This window comes from Ovis canadensis, chromosome 18, assembly GCF_042477335.2.
Source record: "Ovis canadensis isolate MfBH-ARS-UI-01 breed Bighorn chromosome 18, ARS-UI_OviCan_v2, whole genome shotgun sequence".
Taxonomy (NCBI): domain Eukaryota; kingdom Metazoa; phylum Chordata; class Mammalia; order Artiodactyla; family Bovidae; genus Ovis; species Ovis canadensis.
This window is the reverse complement of record NC_091262.1, coordinates 70,318,280-70,342,050: the sequence shown is the minus strand read 5'-3', so window position 1 is coordinate 70,342,050 and position 23,771 is coordinate 70,318,280. Positions and strand designations below refer to the sequence as shown.

The 23,771-nt window shown below is 36.8% G+C and overlaps 1 protein-coding gene across 4 annotated transcripts in view; it reads left to right on the top strand.

The window, feature by feature from the left end:
* TRIP11 (thyroid hormone receptor interactor 11) overlaps nucleotides 1-23,771 on the top strand; it is a 68,936-nt gene that overhangs the window by 39,251 nt on the left and 5,914 nt on the right. For all 4 annotated transcript variants that reach the window (XM_069559476.1, XM_069559477.1, XM_069559479.1 and 1 more), the window contains exons 14-20: nucleotides 1,124-1,287; nucleotides 3,883-3,986; nucleotides 8,697-8,796; nucleotides 20,409-20,490; nucleotides 21,322-21,436; nucleotides 21,888-22,004; nucleotides 22,999-23,143. In XM_069559476.1, the coding sequence (XP_069415577.1) occupies nucleotides 1,124-1,287; nucleotides 3,883-3,986; nucleotides 8,697-8,796; nucleotides 20,409-20,490; nucleotides 21,322-21,436; nucleotides 21,888-22,004; nucleotides 22,999-23,143 (827 nt within the window). The remainder of the gene's footprint in view (nucleotides 1-1,123; nucleotides 1,288-3,882; nucleotides 3,987-8,696; nucleotides 8,797-20,408; nucleotides 20,491-21,321; nucleotides 21,437-21,887; nucleotides 22,005-22,998; nucleotides 23,144-23,771) is intronic.

Below are 23,771 nucleotides of genomic sequence, written 5' to 3'. Positions count from 1 at the left end.
TTTGCTAACAAAGTTGAATAGAGTCCAGGGACCGAAGAGGGGATTTAAGTCTTCTGGTATCAGTTTACTGCTCTTTCCACAAGAGGGTGCTGTTGGGTAAAGTTTCTTCAAAGTGAGCTGCTCTTTTTATTGGCTTTATTGGGCTGCTCTGAATAAGAATTGAACTGGCTGGGTATTGAAAACCTAGGAAAGGCTATTACAGTATTTTATATGTAATAATTATACATTAAAGAAGTATCTCAGTGACATAAGCCTATAGGTGTTCTGTAAGTCTCTTGATTATTTGGAACAAGTGTAGGGATTATTTAATATAAACAGAAAGATGATAGTAAAAGTTAATTAACTCATAATTAGGGCAGTTAATCAATGTGAGAGCCTTTGGAAATTTGTTAGTTCACTAGGATTGCGAGTGCTAAAAACAAGGGGGTATCATAGAATCCATTGCTTGTTAGGTTGGGAGCTGGACAAAATGACTTCCAAAATCCCTTATAACTTACCGGTATAAGTTTATGATAAGTTACACCTTAAGAGTTTTAGCCTGGAAACAAAAGTTGCAGGCTATTTGTGAATTTTTCTTATGCTGACATTTCTTGATCAGCACAATTCTGTTTAAAATGACTGCTGTTTGTTCAAAGTCACCTTCACAGGAAGAATGACTGGTTTAACAAAAGCAGAGAGAACAAAGATCAGAGGAACTCTTCAAGTTTGTTTGAAATCTAACTTGAATTTAATGCAATGAAATGAAGGGAAGGTCAGATTCATAGAGATAGAAAGTAGATTGGTAGTGCCCGGCGGGGAGGGGAAGTTATTTTTTAATGGGCATGGGGTTTCTGCTTAGGAAGAGGGAAAGCATTCTAAAGATGGTTGGTGGTGATTGTTACACAGCCATGTGAATGTACTTAGGATTACTGAACTGTACACTAATAAGTGATCAAAATAGTAAATGTTATATATATTTTACCACACCAGAAAAACAGAGGGAAGAGGTTTCATCGCGTTAAAGTATCTGAATACTTTGAATATAACTTGCACTTAGTGCAATAATATGTAGGGAGGATATTTCATCTTGTTAAAGTGTCCAAACAGATAGAAACAGTTTTACTTTTATTCTTTCTGTTCAAAGCCATCAAGCCAATCTACAGGTAGAGTCATTGCAGGAACAGTTGAATGTGGTATCCAAGCAAAGGGATGAAACTGCGCTACAGCTTTCCATGTCTCAGGAACAAGTGAAGCAGTATGCGCTGTCACTCTCCAACCTCCAGATGGTCCTGGAGCACTTCCAGCAAGGTCAGTTGTATGGCCAGTCTTTCAGTGAAGAAAAGTCATTGTACGGTTGACTCTTGAACAATGCATGGATGCTGACCCCCTCCCCCGCAATTGAAAATCCATGTATAACTTGAGCCCCCCCAAACTTAACTCCACTTTTTGTTTTTTGGCTGCTGGATGGCATTCAGGGATCTTAGTTCCCTGACCAGGGATTGAACCTGTGCCCCCTGCAGTGGAAGAGTGGAGTCCTAACACTGGACTGCCAGGGAATTCCCTAGCCCCCACACTTAACTCCTAATAGCCTGCTGTTGGCCAGAAGCGTTACTGATATCGTAAATAGTCAATTAACACCTTTTTATATGTTGTGTATGCTATATGTATGCCATGAGAAGTCAACGGCCCCCCACTCCAGTACTCTTGCCTGGCAAATCCCATGGACGGAGGAGCCTGGTAGGCTGCAGTCTGTGGGGTCGCTAGGAGTCAGACACGACTGAGCGACTTCACTTTCACTTTTCACTTTTATGCACTGGAGAAGGAAATGGCAATCCACTCCAGTGTTCTTGCCTGGAGGATCCCAGGGACGGGGGAGCCTGGTGGGCTGCCATCTGTGGGGTCGCACAGAGTCGGTCACAACTGAAGCGACTTAGCAGCAGCAGCAGCATACCATATGCTGTATTCTTACAATAAAGGAAGCTAGAGAAAAGAAAATGTTATCAAAAAAATCATAAGGAAGAGAGAATACATTTACTGTACTGTATTTATTGATACAATAAGTTTATGTTACCTGTTTACAAGATAAATTGTTTGCCTGTTAGTGCCTACATCAGTATTCTCTTGTATGATAAGAAAAACACTGTAGATGTTATATATACTACTAACACTAGATATCAAAAATGAAATGTGTGAAAAAATTTATAGGTATAATGATTCATGATCGATAATGAAGAAGCAGTGTTACTGCTTTATGATAGCCTAGCTTTTACACTAATGAATTGTTATAAAGTGTTTATGGTATACAATAATATGGTCATATTCATAATATAGTTCTGGAAACAGTGTTACATTTTAAAAAAACACTTGTGATGATAGCCTGATATGCAGTTTTTCCAGTTACAAAAGAGGCATACCTTATGGTGTTGCGATTCTTTGGAAGCAAAGTTATAGAACACTAAGAACACTAACACATTAAATTTATATTAATTATCAGTCACCTTCTACCTATGTTATGATAGACTTGTTGTTCAGTTGCTAAGTCATGTCTGACTCTTTGTGACCCCATAGACTGCAGCACACGAGGCTTCCCTATCCTTTACTATGTCCTGGAGTTGATTCAAATTCATGTCCATTGAGTTGGTGATGCCATCCAACCATCTGATCCTCTGTCACCCCCTTCCCCTACCTTCAGTCTTTCCCAGCCTCAGGGTCTTTTCCAGTGAGTCAGCTATTTGCATCAGTGGCCAAAATATTGGAGCTTCAGCTTCAGCATCAGTCCTTCCAATGAATATTCAGGGTTCATTTCTTTTAGGATTGACTGCTTTGATTTCCTTGCTGTCCAAGGGACTCTCAGGAGTCTTCTCCAGCACCACAGTTCTAAAGCATCAATTCTTCGGTGTTCAACCTTCTTTATGGTCCTGCTCGCACATCCATACATGACTACTGGAAAAACCATAGCTTTGACTGTACGGTCCTTTGTCAGTTGGAGGTTGAATCCACTTTGAAGAGTTAATCATCAATAATTACTGTCCTTTGAAATATTGGTTAATTTGTTCTTAGCTGTTCATCTATACTTTAACTGCATTTTCTCATTTGGGTGGAAAGTACCTTTCTAGACACATAGTAGTAATAGGACCTGGTACTGTGAATGGTACCCTGATAACCAAATACACTTTTTCACATCTACTTCCCATCCTTAGATTTACCCCCTTGAGATCATTCACCCATCCATTTGTTAGTTCATACATGCAGTAATTACTGAAAATGAATGAACTGCTAGTAGGGAGGAGGTGGTTAGAAGACGTGATGCTACTGAAGTAACGAAAGTCATAGTTTTGTGACTGAGCAAACCTTTACACTTGTACATATGTACATATCAGGGTTACTCCTGTGGTTGAAATTTTGAATTTTAAATGTAAGAATTAAATGTAAGAGTTTTGAATTTTAAATGTACAAGATAGTGTGATGGTGGCTGAGGCCATAGAGAAAGCTTTGCTAAAGAGGAAATACTGATACTTGAATAGAGTTCTGAGGGGAAGGAAAGTTTGCAAGATCTGGAGAAAGATTTAAGCAGAGGAAACTGATCTCATTAGACAGAGGATGAAATCATCCAGTGATGCTGGATGGCATCACTCACTTGATGCATGTGAGTCTGAGTGAACTCCTGGAGTTGGTGATGGACAGGGAGGCCTGGCATGCTGCAATTCATGGGGTCACAAAGAGTCGGACACAACTGAGCAACTGAACTGAACTGAACATCACTACTAAGGCATATATAATTTTCTTGTTGAGACATTTGAGCTATTAATGTTTTTGTTGTCTTATTAAAGTTTCAAGTGGTTTAAAATTATAATCTTATCACACAATTATAAAATGCTAATGTAACTTTTTTCTCCTCCTTAGAGGAAAAAGCTATGTATTCTGCTGAACTAGAAAAGCACAAACAGCTTGTTGCTGAATGGAAGAGAAAGGCAGAAAATCTGGAAGGAAAACTTGTGTCATTACAGGTCGGTTGGATAATTTACTCTTGTGAATTTTATTATTCACAAAGCAATTACGTATAGTTTTTCTCTTGGAAATAATCTCCTGAACAATTAATTTAGTAAGTGTTGCTGGGACATAGCAGTGAACAGGATACTAAGAATTTCCCTCGTGTGACTTATAGTTTAGAATAGACATAGCAAATATGAGACTTCCATTTTTAGCACAGGTGGGCATCTTAGAGATCATTTAAAAAAAATAATGTATAATTTTGACTTTATAATTTTCCCTTTTCAACAAAATATATTGGGTACTTAATTTCACATGGATTAAAATAATGTATATTATCCCATTAGATTTTTTTCTTTTGCAGACTAATTCTTTAAAATATTTTTCTCTTTATTATTATTGCTATACATAAAAAATTATATATAAGAAGTAAAATGAACCCTTATATTGAAAAGATATTTCCTTTAATGGTTTGAAATTTTCACTAAATGTTGAGTGATTGCAAAACAGTATTTACTCATCACTTTTTTCAACTTGAGTTTTATTACCCAGATGTCATGTTATCTCCCAGAAGGTGATCAGCATAGAGGGTTGCAAATTCATCTGAAATTTTCACATAGATAGTACTGTAGTCTAGGCTTTCTTACTATAAATGTACTCAGATAATATCTAGCATCTTATTTTCATTAAAATGTTCTAGTGTTAGGGCTTTTCTGGTGGCTCAGATGGTAGAGAATCTGCCTGCAGTGCAGGAGGCCTGGGTTCCTTCCCTGGGTTGGGAAGATCCCCTGATGAAGGAGGAAAATGCCTACCCACTCCAGTGTTCTTGCTTGGAAAATCCCATGGACAGAGGACCCTGGTGGGCTGCAATCCATAGGGTTGCAAAGAGTCGGACATGACTGTAGTGACTTAGCACACACACTAGGTTTTTTTTTTAATAAACTTACTCTAGTATCTTATTTTCATTAAAATGTTGTTCTAGTATTAAATAACTTCTATTTGAGTCATGTTTTATGATCATGTCTTTGAGATTGGGGATAACATTAATTTAGAGGACTGTGCAAAACAATATTTAGATAATATAGGAATAGCAATACAGCGAATACTCACATACTCACCATCTTGAACAAGAAATAGAATGTCACCCACTGAAGTTCGGTAAGCATCCCTCCACATCTCCTCTCCCTAGCACCTTTTATGCTTTTTATCCCCTTGTTTTCCTTTATGGTTTTATTGAATATATCTGTGTCTTTTTATAATACATTGTTTGGGTATATTATAAAATATTTTTTAACTGTATAAATGGAATTCTAAACTGTATATAAATTGAATTCTGAGACTTTTTTTTTGCTTAGTGTTATTTTCATAAATTTCAGTCATATTACTATGTTAGAAGGTTCATTATTTTCACTGCTGTATTCATTGCATGAATATATAATTTATTTACCTATTTTATTGATAAAGGACATTTACATTATCTGCTATACAAACAATGTGGTTACGAATTTCCTTGTGTATATCTCAACTCATTGGAAAAGACCCTGATGCTGGGAAAGATTGAGGGCAGGAAGAGAAGGGACGACAGAGGATGAGATGGTTGGATGATGTCACTGACTCAGGGGACGTGAGCTTGAGCAAATCCAGGAGATAGTGAAGGACAGGAAAGCGTGGCATGCTGCAGTTCATGGGGTCACAAAGAGTTGGACACGCACATGCAAAAAAAATGAAAAGAGTCGAACACAGCTTAGTGACTGAACAGCAATATTGTCTGGTGCACATATATAAGAGTTTCAGCTGTGTATCTTGATTGGAACTGCTGGGTCATGGGATATATGTGGGCAATTTCAACTTTACTAGGTTTGGTGGCAAATTGTTTTCTAAAGCATTTGTGATGATTTTCTCCTGCCAGTAGTACTATGTGTTCTTGTTCTATTAATACATCTCTGGCAACACTACCATTACCAGAATTTTTAAAGTTTTCGCCAGCATGGTTGGTGGTTGTTTGCTAAGTCTTATCTGACTCTTGGTGACCCCATGGACTGCAGCTTGCCAGGCTTCCCTGTCCTTCAGTGTCTCCTGGACTTGCTCAAACTCATGTCCGTTGAGTTGGTGATATCATCTAACCATCTCATCCTCCTGCCCTCAATCTTTCCCAGCTTCTTCCTTACAGAAGGGAATGGCAAACTACTCCAGTATTCTTGCCTGGAGAACCCCATGAGCAGTATGAAAAAGCAGTGTTGTTGTTGAGAAGGGCTGTCTATCTTAGGGTTTTAATTTGCATTTCTAGTAGTGAGGTCTAGCATCTTTTAAAATGTTTATTTACCATTGGTGTTTACTTTCTGATCAGCTCATTAACACATTAAAAATTTATTTCATCTGATGCTTTTAATTGTTTTCAGTGGGTCCAAAACATCTAGTCTGCTACTGTTATAAGTCCAGATCTTCTTTTTAAACTGACTTTACTTTTAAAAATTTAAAACGTAATACATATTTAGAAAAACAACAAATCAGAAGAAACTGAGAGGGAATTGGTAAAGATAAAATTTGAAATTAATGAAATAAAACCCCCCAAAATGGTAAAATGAGTAGTGGAATCTAAACATTAATTTTCAAAAAACTTTTAGTATAGTTTTAGGCTGTAATAATTTCTTAAAAAATTATATTTTCTTAACTATAAATGCTGTGAGGTTAACGAATTCATTTGAAAGTTTAAATTTATACTAAATTTAATCTTGTAGATTTCAAATGTTAGGTTTTTTAATTTAAAATTTTTTGTTTCAGCTTCTCTGTGTATCAGTCAAGGTTCAGCCTGAGAAGCAGAACCAGTAGGATGTGTATGTGTGTGCACATATGCACACACACACACATGCATATACATACACATATACATTGATGTATATACTATATACGGATTAACACATATGAGATTTATTACATGAAATTGGTGATATGATTGTGGGGTCTGGCTAAACAAGTTGGAAATTCGCAGGTTTGATAGTATGGAAAGATCACATCATAGGCAGGCTGGAACTCACAGGTATGGGCCAAAGCTGTTGTCCCCAGGTTGTCAAGAATGTAAATCACAAACAGGATGAACTGAAGTGGGCATGGGCTGAAGCTGCTGTCCGCAGATAGAATTTGCTTCTCTTTTATAGAGAAAACCCAGTTCTAGTTTCAAGACATTTCAACTTGTTCAGTCAGGCCCACCCTGATTATTCATGATAATATGCCTTCCTTAAATTCAGCTGATTAGGAGCGTTTATTACTTTTACAGAATATCTTCATAGCAACATCTACATTACATTTGGATAACTGGGGACTAGCCTATCCAAGATGATACCACAAACGAAAAAGCTATCACACCCTGATTCGAGATGATGAAACTGTGATCTCACATTTTTGTGGTTGAATCCTTTAGAATAACCAAGAAAATTGTGTAAAAGAACAATAGGGAGGAGGGACTTCCCTACTAAATGTCAAAATAGAGCCATAAATCAATACCATATTGACTAGATTAGTAGAACAGAAGGAGAATCCAGAAATGGAGCCCAAGTTACATTTGAGAATTTAAAACTAAATCCTAAACTACTTTTAATTTAATGGGGAAAAGAGTAGATTAACTGATAAACAGTGTTGGCACAACTGGCTATTTATACTGAAGAAAATAAAATTGGACCCTATCTTACACTATATACAAAAGTAAATTCCAATTGCATTCAAGCAAGATTTCTTAACTGTGAGGGGTGCTGGAAGTCTGGAGCTGTTCTTGGCTGTCACAGTGACTGGGTGGATCCTCCGGCAAGTGGGTAGGGGCCAGGAATATCAAAAGCACTTCCACTGAGAAATACTATTTTAAAAAGGTTGTTGTTCAATCGCAAATTTGTGTCTGACTGTTTGCCACCCCATGGACAGGCAGCACACCAGGCTTCCCTGTCCTTCACCATCTCCCAGTTTGCTCACACTCATGTCCATTGAGGTAGCAATGCCATCCAACCATCTCATCCTCTGTCATTTATATCTTTAACTTTTATATTTTAAAAATATAGATGTTAAAAAAGAATATTTTGCAAGAAAAACTAGAAGACCGCATGTGTAGTCCAGAGGCAGGGAGGAGCCTAAACTCAACTAAAACTCAAGAAGTAAAGTAGGACATGTTTGACCATGTTTGTAACACTGATGACAGAGTGTTCATATCTGCTATACAAGGTGCTCTTACAAACTAGCTTATAAGAGAAGGACTTCTCAATGGAAAAATGGGCAAGGTGTGTGAAGATTTTTACATGAGGGTAGTTCCAGCTGTCTATAAACATGAAAAAATGCTCAAATCCACTGGTTTGTAGTTAGAGAAATAAAGTAATAAACATCACTTTTATACCCATCAGACTTACAAAATTAAAAACATTTGTTGCTATATTTCTTGACTTTTTAATCTTTTTCATAGTTTTTTCTCTTATTATTGTCACCTTAAAAATTTTTGTCACCAAGTAGTCTTTTAATAGCATTCTCTCTCCTTTATATATATATAATTGCTCTGAAAGAGACATTGCGATGTTGTGAAATGTAGGTTTTATCTTTCATACTTAGCAATATCAAATGAACTTGCCCAAGGTCAGAGAAATACAGCTTCATCAGCTGAAAGGGATTGATTGACTTTAAGCTGTCTTCCAGCTCTATAGTTTGTGAAGTAGTTTTTGCATGCTGCTTTTTAATGAACTTTTCTTCCTCAGGAACGTTTGGATGAAGCAAATGCTGCATTAGATTCAGCATCAAGACTTACAGAACAGTTAGATTTAAAGGAAGAACAAATTGAAGAACTTAAGAAACAAAGTAGGTTTTTTTCCTTGTTCTTTTTTCCTACAATACCAGTGTTGAATCAAGTGTGGTTTCCTGCCATGCATTGGTGCAGTCCAGTGAGAACAACTTCTGTTAGAATGTGACTTCCATTCCTGTCCCCCATGACCAGTTTACTTTGATTTGAATACGGCTCCTAGTGAAACCAGAGTTGTAAGTTGGCCCTGGCTATCTACTAGTTAGTTCTTCTGAATATTGAGGCTGTTCATTTGTGCTTTCTACCACCTTGTTGACCATCCAAGGGGTAGATTTGACTGAGTCAGCTTGTCACAGTGTGACTTTTCCCTGTTCAGTCCATGTTCATCCTGCCTAAAGCTGTCTGATATGTTAAAGGAGGCAGTGTTCTTAAGTAAAAGAGTAACTTTTTGTGGAATGAATGTCTGCCTATAACTAGCGTGTTGTGATTATAGATGATGCTTTACATGTAGGCACTCATGTATTTTTTGATGCTTGTAAATTATCTCATAGGCCCTGTTGATTTCCTAGGGTGAGTCCTGTGTTTAGGGTTATCAGTTGGGCCTCAGATAACCAGGTGATTGATAGTGCTTTGTTAACTCTAACTGCTGACAGAGATGGCATGTCCTCATTTAATCTCTGATCTAATGGTCCCCAGGAAGTTGAAGCTACTCTATGGCTGCATTTAGTAGGTAATGATTAAAGATTATCAGAAGGGTGATGAGAACCTAGAAATGTATCAGCTTCAGGGGATGGGTTAGGAGCAGTAGTACCAAGGCATGTAATTAAGATTAAGAAGCAACTCTTAACATGAGATAGAAATAGGCAAAATAGGAGATGGCACAGCAGAAACACTGTCAGACAACAGAAAATGGTGACTTGGGCATTAAGGAGGCAAGCAGACAAATCACTGAACTGTGGATACCAAAGGACAGGCCCGATAGGTTGGCCAAAAACAGGCAGGGGACAGGAGATGAGAGATGGTTAGAAATAAAAAAAATACTAAGATGGAGAATGTGAAGTCGTATCCTTAAGGTCACTAATCTGAGGCAGATGAGTACCCAACTAAAAGTCCTCTGTTTACTTTGTAAGATTTGGCCAGCCATGGAACTCTCAGTGTAATTGAGGGGCTGGAAACGGATAAGGAAACAGTTATATATTGGGTCTACATGGGCATTTTATATAAATGTACTGTATTCTTTAGTCTTCTCATATTTTATTTACCCTTCACAAGAAACTAAAGTAGGCGGTATTAGTTACAGTTTATAAGTTAAAGACACTGAGATTTAAACTCTGATCTTTTATCCTTGACCAAAGTTCATGATCTTTCCATGTTGCTCTATTTCTTGTCAGGAAAACAGTTGTTTATAGGCTAACTTGTATTTTGTTCTGTATATATCTCCTTTGAAGATAGGATAGTATCTTCTGAGTTGTACCCTAAATATTGAAATGGTTGCCCTTACCCAGAGGCAGTGTTTATTTGGAAAACAGTCTAGTTAGGTTGAAGGCCAGGGTAACTACAGCTTTACCTGGAAGACATATGGCAACCTGGAGGAGATACACTGAGCAGTCAAGGGATTAGCCAAAGAATTGGTATCTTCAGGTAGGGCTAGACTAATATAGGTAAAAAGGCAGTATTCTGAACCAACTTCTTGGTCGGTGACAACTCACTTGTATGTCATGCTACTGGAATATTTAAGTTCACCTCCCCTTTTAGACAACTATGCGTGTTTTTCCCAGTAGATAAGATAAAAAAATAAACACTGTGACTTATTGTAGTTACTAAATATTTTCACAGTCCCTACACTACTTAGTAATTTGTTCAGGCACCCATTTAAATCCTCAGTAGTAGAATATTTTTAGATTTTGATTGTAAGTGACAAGGCTTAGGTGGCCTAGGTCCCTATTCATGTAAAAAGTTACAAGTAATATTCACTGTAAATATATAGAACTCTGGACTCATTTTGTGAAGTTAATATTAACCACAGAAAAAGCTCTAATTATGCTTATACAACTGGTATTTGAAAGGAAGGCAAGAGGCCAGTGTTGCACAGACAGGCAGGGGAGGGGGGGTTAAAGGGACAGTTAGTTCTGTTATGTCTTTAAGTCATTCTTGTCATTTAAGCTCTTCTTAGCAGTCTGTTTTCTTTTATTACCTAAGTGCTTAATATTACTTTTAGATGTCTAAACACAAATGTGATTTTATTTTCTCAAAGCTGCATTTTTGATTTGATAATATAAATAAAACTTTGATTGGCTTGGTTGTTGCAAAAGAATCATTGTATATTTTCTTTCATAGATCATTAAGTACTTTAAATGTTGATTGATGTTGTAATACTGTACGTTATTTTTAACGCAAAACTTGGCCAGACAGCAAAAATATTTGCCAGGAGAAACAGTTTTGGAAAAGACAGATTGGCTTTTGTTGCAAGAAAGTACATAGAGACTTGAATCGTAGAGGCAAAGTATTCTTTTATTTCTAAGCATCTGTGGACTGTCGATGATTAGTTGATATGCGGTTTCAACATTTAAACAATATTAGGAAACTCATTTTAAAAAGCAGTATTTTATTTGAAATGCTTATGTCATTGCTACCAGAGATGAGATGATTCAGTCTGGTCAAACGTATGAAAAGGGAGCTATTGCTTATAACACCAGTATTAAAACAGCAGACTGTTGATGATTTCGGTCACTTAGAGTAGATAATTGTTAGTGCTGTGTATGTGCAGTTGTGGTTATGAGTCCCGAGTATTTACAGGCTTTGTGTGAAAAGTATGAAGATGCCTTAATCAGGTGTTAAATACTTAATGCGAACCAACTGCTTGGCTTCATGTTAGATGCTGTGTGAGATACTAGCTAGGAGCGCCACCCCCCCCCCCCCCCCCCCCCGCCACCCAACCCTTTTCTCTTTTTTATAGGAACTTAGTTAAGGAGGTAACACCTGGCCTAGATACACACCATAGGTTCATAGTTTAAGACAGTGGTGCTCAGCTCTGGTCAGAGAGTGCACATTTAGTTCTCCAGGAATCCCATTAAGGGTTAGGGACATTCCATGGAGAAAAGAAACCTGAGTAGGCAGAACTCTAAACTAGTAGTAAGATTTTACTCCCAAAATATAAGTTCTTTGTCTTCTCCCCCTCACCCCCCAGCCCCACACACTATGGGAAAGTAACAATGAAAAACCCTCAGATCCTGTAGGTGCTGTAATTTAATAGGTAATGTTGGCTGGTAGAAGAATTGCTCCTTTCTTTCCTTTTAGAAATTATTCTTTCAGCATTTTTTCTGTAAGTGTTCTTTTTCCGTGTAGGTCCAGAGACTTATTTCACATGTCATCCTAGATTTTTTTGATTTTTTTCAAACTTAAGGCATTAGTCCTCTGTGACGCAGGTAGGACAGTGTCTTTCATGAACTCTTCTGAGTTGATCAGAGTTCAGAATTTCTATGGGATTGTCATTCATGGGAGAATGAACACCTATGGAAACCTAGACTACAGCTGAACCACTGAAAGATGTGTTATACTGCTATGTTCATGGACAAATTTAACGTTTTCTTTCTTTTGCTTATTCTCTGTCGTCATCCTGGAGATGAATTCCTGCTTAAAGTGAAAATGGTTGGATAAAAGAAGCACAAAAGAATTACTGTTTTGATAACTATTATTCAAAAGGCTGGTAAATTTTATGGTACACCAAGAAAAATAAGTTTTCATAAGCAATGCAAGTTTAGATTCCAGCGCCAGGGAAGTCTTTCAGTCTGTGTGCCAGTTTTATAGCCATATCTTAAAGGGCCCCATCACTGATTTTTTTTTTTAAGGTTTTGTTACTGCTTTTTTAAAAAGTCTTCAATGAGCTGAGAATGGAAAATTTTCTTAGAGTGTTTTTTTAAAGAAAATCTAGAAGAATGTATAAAATGAGCCCCAGTAAACCAACTTAATATGAAGCATAAAAACATTTTAAAATTACAAATATAAAACGTTTAAACTGTTTTTCATGGAGCCACCTTTATGGTGCTGGAAGGTGGATTTTTTATTTTAAATAAAGACATTCCGTTTTCCAGGACATGATTTATACAAGAAAACATATAATGTCCTGTTGAACATAGGCCAGATACATTCCCAGACGCTTTGTTACCCAAACCTTTTGAGGGATTTCTTTATAGATGTTTTTGGCAGAAGTTGTGATTTTAGAGGAAACATATAAGAAATACCAGATGCAGTTTTCTGAGTTGCCATAAATAGTTAAAAAATTGTGATGATATAAACATCTGGGTGTACTAGAAAATGTCAGAATTTTTAATTAAGAAAAAGCTTATGTCAATTCAGTAAATAATTAGGCCCTTTTCAACATAATGGTTTTATTTCTTTTTAATTTTTTAATGGTTATATTTTTTAAATGTATGTTTTATTAGTTCTTCTAAGTATAAAGGGAAAAGCAAATTATGTAACTTTGAGAATTTTTGACTTAATGTGTTTTGTGTCTTTTTCTTCACATAGATGAGTAATTCATAATATAAATCATTTATTCTTTTTGTCCTATGTTACATTCTCAGATAGTCTCCCTTCCCAGAGAAAAAGCAGTCATTCTTTTATTTGTCAGAGTCATTGTTTTCTGCTGTGTACCAAGCACTGAAATAAGTGCTCAAGATACAAAGACAGGGGACAAGAGTTCCACCTTCAGGAGGATAGTCACATACTTGAAACAGGCTATTGAAAAAGGAAGACAATCTATTCTGCCTCATGATGGTGCTGTGGAAGGGTAGAAAAGGCTAGTGAAAGGTATGCTTGCCCTCTCTTGAACGGCAAATACGTCCAGTGAAGCAGGCAGAGAGCTGGGAAGGAACATTCTAGACAGAGGGAGGAATTCATATGAAACAGCATCAGATCTGGAAGCTGGCTGAGGATCTAGTGGACTCATTGTGTGTATGTGTGCTGCACAGGTGTGGAGTGTGGAGACGGCGGAGGTGGGAGTAAGCTGTTGGATCATGAGCACAAGTTTTAAACTGGGGCTAAATTATACTATCATTTAGTATAGTATAGCAAATAGGACTAAGTAGAGACAGGGGAATTGGAGAGCTTCTTATAGGGGGCAACAAATTCTCTTCATCCAACCGCTGCCATGCAGGAGAGTGGGTCCAGGGTTGCTAAATCTTCAGATCTTTCGGAAGACACCAGAAATGTAGACTTTGATGTGACATGTAATTTAAGTTAAAAAAGAAAAACCCTGTGGGCTGAACAAACATTTCTTTGTATCAGATTTAGCCCATGCTGATTTCCAACAGCTTTCAGAAATGGGTCACGGTTTAGTCTATAGCTTAGGAAGCCATTTGTCATTAATATAAATCAGTATGTATTAGTATACAGTGATGATGATATTCAGTAAGTGGCAAAATTATAATTATGACTTTACTGGTTATTGACCCAATTGAGGCCCTTTCTTTTGCAATATGACAGATCTGTGTCATGTTTAAAATTTTTAATTTTTAAATTTAAAAATTAAATCTATAACTTGATTCACAATATTCAGTCTTTTAAAAAAATTGTTAGTTTGTTTTGCTATGGAAGAATGCAGTACAAATTATCTGAATTTTAATTTAAATGGTTGAGAGAGGAAGGTGGAGAGGGAAAATAAATTTGATCTGGTTATATTAAAAATATTTACATAAAGTCTCTTTCTTATACACGTAGTAATTCTAACTTAACTCTACAAATAATCCAGTAGACTTCAACATTGATAATTGAGCTTAATCAGATTCCAGTCTATTAAAACTCAAGTTAATGAGGATATACTGTATTCATAAAATTTTTTTGTGAGTTCTTTGCTAGGAAATGGAGTTTCAAAAATTGCTTTTCATTCTGCAACTAATAATTATAATTATGGAACAAGAAAGCATTCACCATATACTCTAGACCTTAAAATTCTGTTGAAATGGTTGAAAAGAATTGAGTTATAAGGCAAAACAATTGGTAATATGTCTTCAAATGTAAAGAAATACAAGGTGCCTTTATAGTTAAAAAATATAATTTGCTGTTATAGTGAAAGTGATCTTGTATAAGTTGACATTCTGTTAATAAGACCATCAAATTTTTAGCTTTTGCTTTGATTATATTTAATTGACCAAAGAGGCTAAATCTCCTTATGTTAGATTTAATGTATCAGATTTAAATTTATTTTTTAGGTAGCCAGTGCAAGTAAGACACCAGACCCAGCTTATTTACTGACATATCTGTGTGCTGTGCTTAGTTGCTCAGTCATGTCTGACTCTTTGCAACCCCATGGACTGTAGCCCGCCAAGCTCCTCTGTCCATGGGGATTCTCCAGGCAAGAGTACCGAAGTGGGTTTCCATGCCCTCCTCCAGGGGATCTTCCCAACCCCGGGATCAAACCCAGGTCTCCCACGTTGCAGGCGGATTCTTTACCATCTGAGCCACCAGGGAAGCCCCAGAATACTGGACTGGGTGGTCTATTCCTTCACCAGGGTATCTTCCTGACCCAGCAATCAAACCAGGGTCTCCTGCATTGCAGGTGGGTTCTATACCAGCTGAGCTTCCAGAGAAGCCCCAAATAACTAAATACTTGTAAGTATGAGCTCCGTACATATTATACATGAATCTTGCTGGAGTGTTAGTCAGAGGTTAGCTTTCTGACGCCCCTTTGTTTCAGTTTTTGAGATTCTGTTTCCCATTTTAAGTTGAATTTGTCAGGGATAAAAAACGCTAGTGAAATTGTGTAGTGGGCCCATGTGCTACTTGTGAGCTTAACTCCTCCAGGAGTCACCCCAGAGTTGTTTCAGCCCGTCTTAAGAGTCTTGGATTCTGCCTTTGGCAATCAAAGACTACTGTGGCTGCTCAGGTCGCTGAATGGCCGGCACTTACGTGCAACCCCCAGAGAAGCAAGTATTTTAATTAATGAGTGGGTTTCCAATGGGACCATTGCACCGTATGAAGACGAGGCCTCCACCACGCCCGTACATTTGTCTCCTGAGAGAACGTAACCGGCAAGGAGCAGTCTTGTTCCTTTTTTTCTGGAGCAAAGCTCTTTCGTATGTTCTCCCTTCTATCCCGGCAAATCTATATCGATAGACATACCTGTAATAACATCATATTTCTAATGTTCTTTTCTTCCTTGTGTTGACTTCTTTGCCTTAGTTTGTAAAGATGACCAGGCGAAATGGAGGAAAAGTTATCAATGTTAACCAAAGTGATACATGTTATTGATAATAGGCGGAGTTGAAAGATGGTATTTTATGAAATCGTATGAATGAGTTCTAGTACTTTATACAGCACTTTACTGTTTAGAAAAGTCATGTTTAATCACTCAGTAGGTTCTCTCAAAATTTCTTGAGATAAGCAAGCTCATTTTACAAAATAGATAGTGAAGTCTGGCACTGGTGACAGGACCGTGATTCAAATTTCAGGTCTTGTGACAAGAGCGCGGTTTCATGCAGGTCTTCTGACTCTCAAGTCCTGCTCCAGCCACCTTTCTTTTCTCAGTGAGTGTATATTAGTCATGCAGTTGTGTCTGACTCTTTGTGACCTCATGGACTGTAGCGTGCCAGGCTCCTCCATCCATGGCATTCTCCAGGCAAGAATACTAAGAGTTGGTTGCCATTCCCTTCTGCAGGGGATCTTCCCAACCCAGGAATCGAACCCAGGTCTTGCACATTGCAGGCAGATTCTTTACTGTATTAACCATTGGGGAAACCCTTTCTTGGTCAGGTGGCTGTTAAATAAACTTGAGTCTTGTCCAAGGGAGGTTAGTCATAAAATAGCCAGTGACTTTGTAAGGAGTGTGACCTAATTTTACAATGCTTTCTAAAGACAGTATTATAGTACAGTGTTGCTAACTGCAAATAAAATGGAAAATTGTGATGTACTGATTTGTTGTAGTCACTCGCGTTTTATATTTACTTTTGATTTTAAATCAGGTGATGAAGACCCTGGCACCATCTCTCAGTATTACAGAGAAGAGGCTCTGATATGGGTTTAGGATGTCAGATATTCAGAGTAACTTTTAACCTAAACCAGACGAATCCCAGTTACTTTGTTGCTCGACTTTAACGTGTACCCTGTCCCTGCCCTTTTTTCCCCTTCTAATTTCCAGAGGATTATTTTGGCATGTTTTTAGGTTATTTCACAGGGATATTGTATTTGGCTAGATACTCACTTCTGAATAACTGTATTTTGCCTGCCCATATAAATACAATTCTGATTTCAAATTGTGGTTTGAGTTAGTATGCAGTTTTTGTGGAGAAGTACTGAGAATCTGATGGGAGGAGAATAGGTATGCCTGGAGAAAAGAGCAAATCTGTAGGGACCTTTGAAGTCAGTATTTGACTTTCTTTTCTAAGTCTTTCCTAGTTAATACCACCATTCCAACCCTTCCCCCCAAAGTCCAAGGTTGTTTTCTAGACTCAAGTATCAGTGTCCACTTAAACTGCTACTTGAAGCTAAAATAACCCTCTGTATGTTTTTGAGGATAGTCACACTGTCAGTTCTCTTTCTCATTAGCTCAGGACTAGCTTATATTCTGCTAATGAAATTTTTAAGAAATTTGTACCCTCTTATTATAGCTTTAAGGATGTTTTGAGGACTCCCTAGGTGGTGCTAGTGGTAAAGAACCCACCTGCCATTGCAGGAGACGGAAGAGATGTGATCCAGTCGCTTGGTCAGGAAGATCCCCTGGAGGAGGGCATGGCAGCTCCCTCCTGTATTGTCGCCTGGAGAATCCCATGGACAGAGGAGCCTAGCAGGGCATGAGGTCACAAAGAATCAGACATGACTGAAGTAACTTAGCACACGTGCATACGAGGATGTTTTGCTTATATCTTTCAGAACACAGAGCTTTCAATAAGAATTTTACCAATATTAACTAATTTTCATCAAGAAAATATTTACTACTTGCACTTTATTAAGATGGATTTCTTGATCAATTTTTCATAGAGCAAAGTTTAATTTTTCTAATTTGTTTTACTAAAGTCATTTTTATCAGAAGCAAGGTTGTGAATTTTACCCTGAAGATGTCTAGTTATTCAGTTTTCAGTTCAGTTCAGTCGCTCAGTCATGTACGACTCTTTGCGACCCAATGGACTGCAGTAGGCCAGGCCTTCCGGTCCATCACCAACTCCCCGAGTTTACATAGACTCATGTCCATTGAGTTGGTGATGCCATCCAACCATTCAGTTTTATCTTTTCTTTTTTAATGAGATAGTATAGTATAATGGTTATATTCTGGTTATACTCCAAAGTAGTGTTATCCATTAAAAAAATACAATGTAAGCCAGTTAGAATTAAAAACGTTTTAGTAGCCACATTTAAAAAGTAAAAAGACACTGAGATTAATTTTAATAATATATTTTATCTAGAATTTATATTGTATCTAGTATTTATCATTTTGAAATGTAATCAGTATAAAAATCATTAGTTTTTAGAAGAAAGTAGATAGGAGAAGGGAAGTCTCAGAGAAAGGGAAGATGGAGGTGGGCTAAATTTGACCTTCTTTTCTGCCACCTCTCCATAGCCTGGGGGAGAAGTGGAGGAGGATGAAAGAGAAGACTCTGCTCCTCTGGCTCTTACTTCAGTTGAGGAATGGGGTGGTTAATTCAGAACATGAATGAGAGATTAACTTACTTGCGGTTCTTCCTCTAAACAGAGTACTAGAAAAGGCCCCTTCACTAGAAAAGGCCCACTTGGCACCCTGGTTGGTAGTATATATGTGTCCATTAAGAATCTACAATGTCTTTTTCTGACCCAGACTTAAATAATAGTCTTGTTCTCTCTGTCTCTGTGTGTCTGTGTGTCTCTTAATGTCCAAGCTTAAATTCTTCCCTGGAAACACAGGAAAGGAAACGTTTGTAGTTGATTTTCCAAACACAGACCTAGCTTTTATAGTATGGTTATGACAACCATCTCTGTTTTGGTAAAAGTTAGCCTATTACATTTTGCAGTTTAGATTTTGGCAATTTGGAAAAGCCACGGTCATTGCAAACAGTTAAACTGGACATTTTGTATATGCGTTTAGTACTGTAAATCAGAATTGTAGGCATTGTACAGGCAGAATGAAAACATAAAGCAGATGAATCTGGCTTAACATGTAAGGTTCAGAGAAAACTTCTTTGAGGAAGGGACTTGGGCACTGAGATGTGAAGGGTAAAGAGTTAATATTAATAGGCAGTGCCAATGGAAAAGAGCTTTCCAGGCAGAAGGAAAAACATTTGCAGAGGTCTGCAGTGGGAATTGAGAGTTCAGAAATAAACCATACATTTCAGGTCAATTGATTTTCAACAAAGATTCCAAGAGAACAGATTTTTCAACACTTTGCTACTGGAACAACTAGGTATCCCCACATATAGGAACCTTGGACCCTTACCTCACACCATTCAGAAAAAGTAACTCAAAGTGGATCATGGACCTACATTTTAGAGTTAAAGCTGTGAAACCCTTAGAAGAAAATGTAGGAGTAAATCTTTGTGATACTGAGTTTAAGCAGTGGCTTCTTAGACAAGGCAAGAAACATAAGGAAAAATAAATTAGACTCATCAAAATTAAAACTTTTGTGCTTCAAAGGATACTGTCAAGAAAGTGAAATGACTGCCCACAGAGTAGAAGGAAATATTTGCAAGTCATATAGTGGGTAAAGAAGCTTGTATCCTGCTGCTACTAGGAAAATGCTGCGTAACGCAGAGTAGGTGTGTGCAAAGAGGTCAAAGTCTAGTGTTCGGATGTGAATATTTCTTGATTTGAAAAGTTGAGCTCTACCGCAAAGCATTCTCCTTTTCATTTCTTTCAGAATGAAATTTGTAATCTAGCTTGATGTTAATAAGCATCTTTGGCTCAAACTGTCCATTTCTAAGGAAACAGGTGTAGACTCCATTGGTCTGCTGAGAGTTCCTTAGTCTAGGAATCCATTACTCCATGGTATGGTTCATTATGAACAGGGTCTCTCCTTGTTGTAACTTTAGACTTTGCTTTTAATACTGTTTAGATTCCAAGTGTTCTGCCAAGACTTTACACATTTTGCTTCCTTTTCAAATAACTAAGAATTTAAAAATAAAATAGTCCAAACATCTTTCTAAATCAGTCAGAAGCTAGATTGTATCTTGCCTAGTCTGTTAGAACCAGTGATCTGAATTTTTTGCAGTTTACCTCAGGATACTTTGCCCTGGCAGCTGCCTCCTGAGCCATGGTCTTGATTGTGCTAGCTACTTTTCTTCGTCAGCTCACTAAAAGAGTCCAGCCAGGAAAATGGAAAAAGGAAAATCTAAAATTGTCCTTTCCGTTTTTTCCCGTTAAAAAGTGGCTCTGGAAATGTTTCATGCAAGGAAGCAGTGGTGAAAAATCTCTTGTTTGCGCTTAAGCTTTTGAAGAGAATGAAAACCTTTGGTTTCTAAATTTTCTGTTGAATTGATAATTTTATTTGGGGTAAACAATGTGAATTAATGCATAGACTGGCTTCTAGGTAATTTCTATACCAGAAAGCCTAATTCCCTGAACCAAGGAAGAGATGGGTGTAATTTAATATTCCTAATTAGAATAAGTACATATATTCAAAATTCAGTAAAGATGTCATAAATCTCATTATATATTCATACAGATTATTTTAATCAGTTAATGACTATCTTATTCATGTATTTTAAAACAGATGAGCTCCAACAAGAAATGCTGGATGATGTACAAAAGAAATTGATGAATTTAGTAAATAGCACAGAAGGAAAAGTGGACAAGTATGCTCTGCCTTTCATTTTTATGTATTTTATGGGGATCACTTTTATGGTAAAAACAATTTCTACATGTAAATGTGTGTGATTAAGTTTTAAAAACCTTTTGTTTTTCTTATATAGTGATGAGTTGCAGGTAGTTTTAATGAGGGGTCAGTAACTTGCCTTCTCTTGGTTTTTAAATATATTTTGCCAGCTTAAGATTCTTTTTCTTAAGACTGTATGGAAGAGATCACCGCAGTTATGAAGTACTTCGAAAATAGGAAGTTTATTCTTACCATTCTTTTCTGTTCTCTTTACTGCCCTTAAGTGGACGTATCTTGCTCAAGTGCATTAGGTGTGAAACCTAAGTATAACAGGTAGTATGTATCTTTAACATTTTAAAGATTTAGATATTATTAGCAAATTTTTAATAAATGTGAATGAATGGGGAAATATAAGCATAACCATTAAGCACAAGAACTGTCCATCACCATTTAGGATAGGGAGGAGAAAGAAATCTGAAATGTCTCCTTATAATATCAACCTAAGCAGGCACTGAAAATTACTAATGAAGCGCCAATCTCAGTTGATTATTTGATTGAAGAAAGTGGGTGGCTTGTTAAGTGATGTTTTTAAAGGGGCACATTTTGAGTTGTTTGCGGTGTTCCTTAATTAGACTTGTCAAGATTTTGTTAAAGCTGCTGCTTTAAAATATTTTACTGTTTAGTGTTCTTTGTAATTAACTGCTGTTTAAGTATAATTAAATATTTATATGTTCATTATTTATTGTTTGGGTACACTGGATATTGAAACAATTGACAAGTTAGCATGCACTGTTTCTGCCTTCATTTTCAGAGTCCTGATGAGAAATCTCTTCACTGGACACTTCCACACACCAAAACATCAGCGTCATGAAGTGTTACGATTAATGGGAAGCATTCTAGGCATCAAAAAGGAGGAAATGGATCAGGTAACTGAACATTGAATGCCATTCTGAATATATTTATAACTAGAATACTTGGCATCATATAAAAGAATCTCAGTATATTTATAACTAAAATACTTGGCATCATATAAACATTTTTTTCCCTGTGTTTTATATAACTTTTGCTGAATACAATAATGTAGAAATGGAATCATTTTATATTACAGAGAAGATTTGTGCAGTTTGTATAATATTAGCTTAAATGTTTCATAACTTATAAGTCACCATTCATATCAGAATGCTGAAAGTTTGAGAGATGACAGCCCTCAGGTTTTATTTGAGATAGTGCTTGGGATGACATTTCAGCTTCCATCAGTAGGAAACTGGGAAATGGACTTGCAAAGCATGAGTTACTGCCATCTGAAATCATGTAAAAATGCTTCTGTTTTCTTTTCTTGTATTGATCATATTTTCCTCTTTTAAAACAATCTTTCAGTTATTGACTGAAGACCAGGGCGGTGTTACCAGGTGGATGACTGGGTGGCTTGGAGGAGGATCAAAGAGTGTTCCCAGCACACCTCTGAGACCAAGTCAGCAGTCTCTGCTTAATAGTGTAAGAGTCGGCTTCGTTCTTGCTGAATAGGAGTAGTGACATCGCTGTGCATCACATGCATTTGCAAAGAATTAGACTTCTTTTTCAGGTTATTTTATACAGCCCTGTTATTTTGGAGCTGTGGAAACTGAGATCCAAAGAGGTGATTAGCTTACGGATAGAAAGCCAGTTTTAATAGTTTTATTGCATACAGGTTTTATTTTAATACTTTGTTGGCATGATACTTTTATTTTTCAAAATATTAACTGTCCCTTCGTTTTTGACTATACTGCTATCAGCACATAATCATTTGTCTCTTACTACTAAATTATTAGATTCTCAAAGACAGAGGCTCTGTTTTATGCCTGTATGTATCTATGTAGTCACTGGGGCAGTTGAATGCTTATCGAGCACCTGCTGTGTGTCAGACTGTTCTGAGCATGGAGAGTGCAAGCTACACACCAGATGGATGAAGTGCTTTTCTTCAAAAAAACTGACATTCCGGTAGGAGGTAGCCATTAATTAACATGGAAACATGACCCCTGGTATACAGTAGGCTTAAAATGAGCATTAATTGAGTTTAGTACCACTGTGGTGGAGTTTACTTCTTTATTTTATGTATGTATTATGTATTTATTTTTAACTAAAGAGGAAACTGAGGCTAGGTGACTTACCTGAAGCTGGTGAAAGAACTCTTAAATTGAGTGGCATAAAATGGAAAGTTCTACACTACATTATTTTAGTCTGATAATAATATTACTGGTGACCTTTTACTGTACCTGTTGATTGGGTGCTACTGTAGGAAAATGTGATTATTTGATGCTTGTTTTCTGTTGATACCTGTGTGTCAGTTAGAGTAGCAACACTTTTAATTGTTCATCAGGCTGGCTTATAAAGAAATGACCAGATAGCATGACTAGTTTTTAATATGAATTAGAATAGCTGGTACAGTTTCTTAGTTGTAGTGAATATAATTTTATTATCTGCCTAATATATCCAAAATATTTCTTCTTAGTCTTTTTCAGAACTTTTTGTTAAATTTCTAGAAACAGAATCTCATCCATCTGTTCCACCACCCAAGCTTTCTGTTCATGATATGAAACCTCTAGATTCACCAGGAAGGAGAAAACCAGATACAAGTACACCAGAAAGTTTTAAAGGTAAAATTGGATACTTATTTTCTTTTCTACAATTTAAAAAGTTGATGATTCATGATTATGTTTTACAGTGATACCAACTGAAGTTTTAATGTTTTTGAAAATGTGCAATGACTTCTTCCAAAATTCCAGTAAGGCATTAGATTTTGGCTTCATATATATATATATTCTTATAGCAATCTGATATTTAATTAGCTTAGGTTAATTTAAGCAATATGAAATATTTTCCCTTTATAGGAATAATTATCTCTCTGCATAAGCCACCTTGAATTATTCTTGGGAGTGCTTGGTAAACCTTTGTTCACGCGTTTTCCTTTCTCACTAATAGTGCTTATTGCTAATCAGAGTTAGAATTGTAGTTTATATAGTTAGAGAAAGATTTTTTTCCATGTGATAATCTGAGTATTACACTCAGTAACCAAAGTTGGTATGTTAATAATATTTACAAGAGCAGTTTAGTAAACTAGCTCAGACATCCAAGAACACTGTGAAGAGTTCTTATGTGTTGAAAGGCCTGCCTGAAAGCAAAGGGTTTGGTGGTTCTACAATATGTGGATGTAGTTTTCTATCCTGCTAGGTTGTAAGGATCTTATGTATGCTATTCACATCCCTGTATTGGCATGCAGTCAAG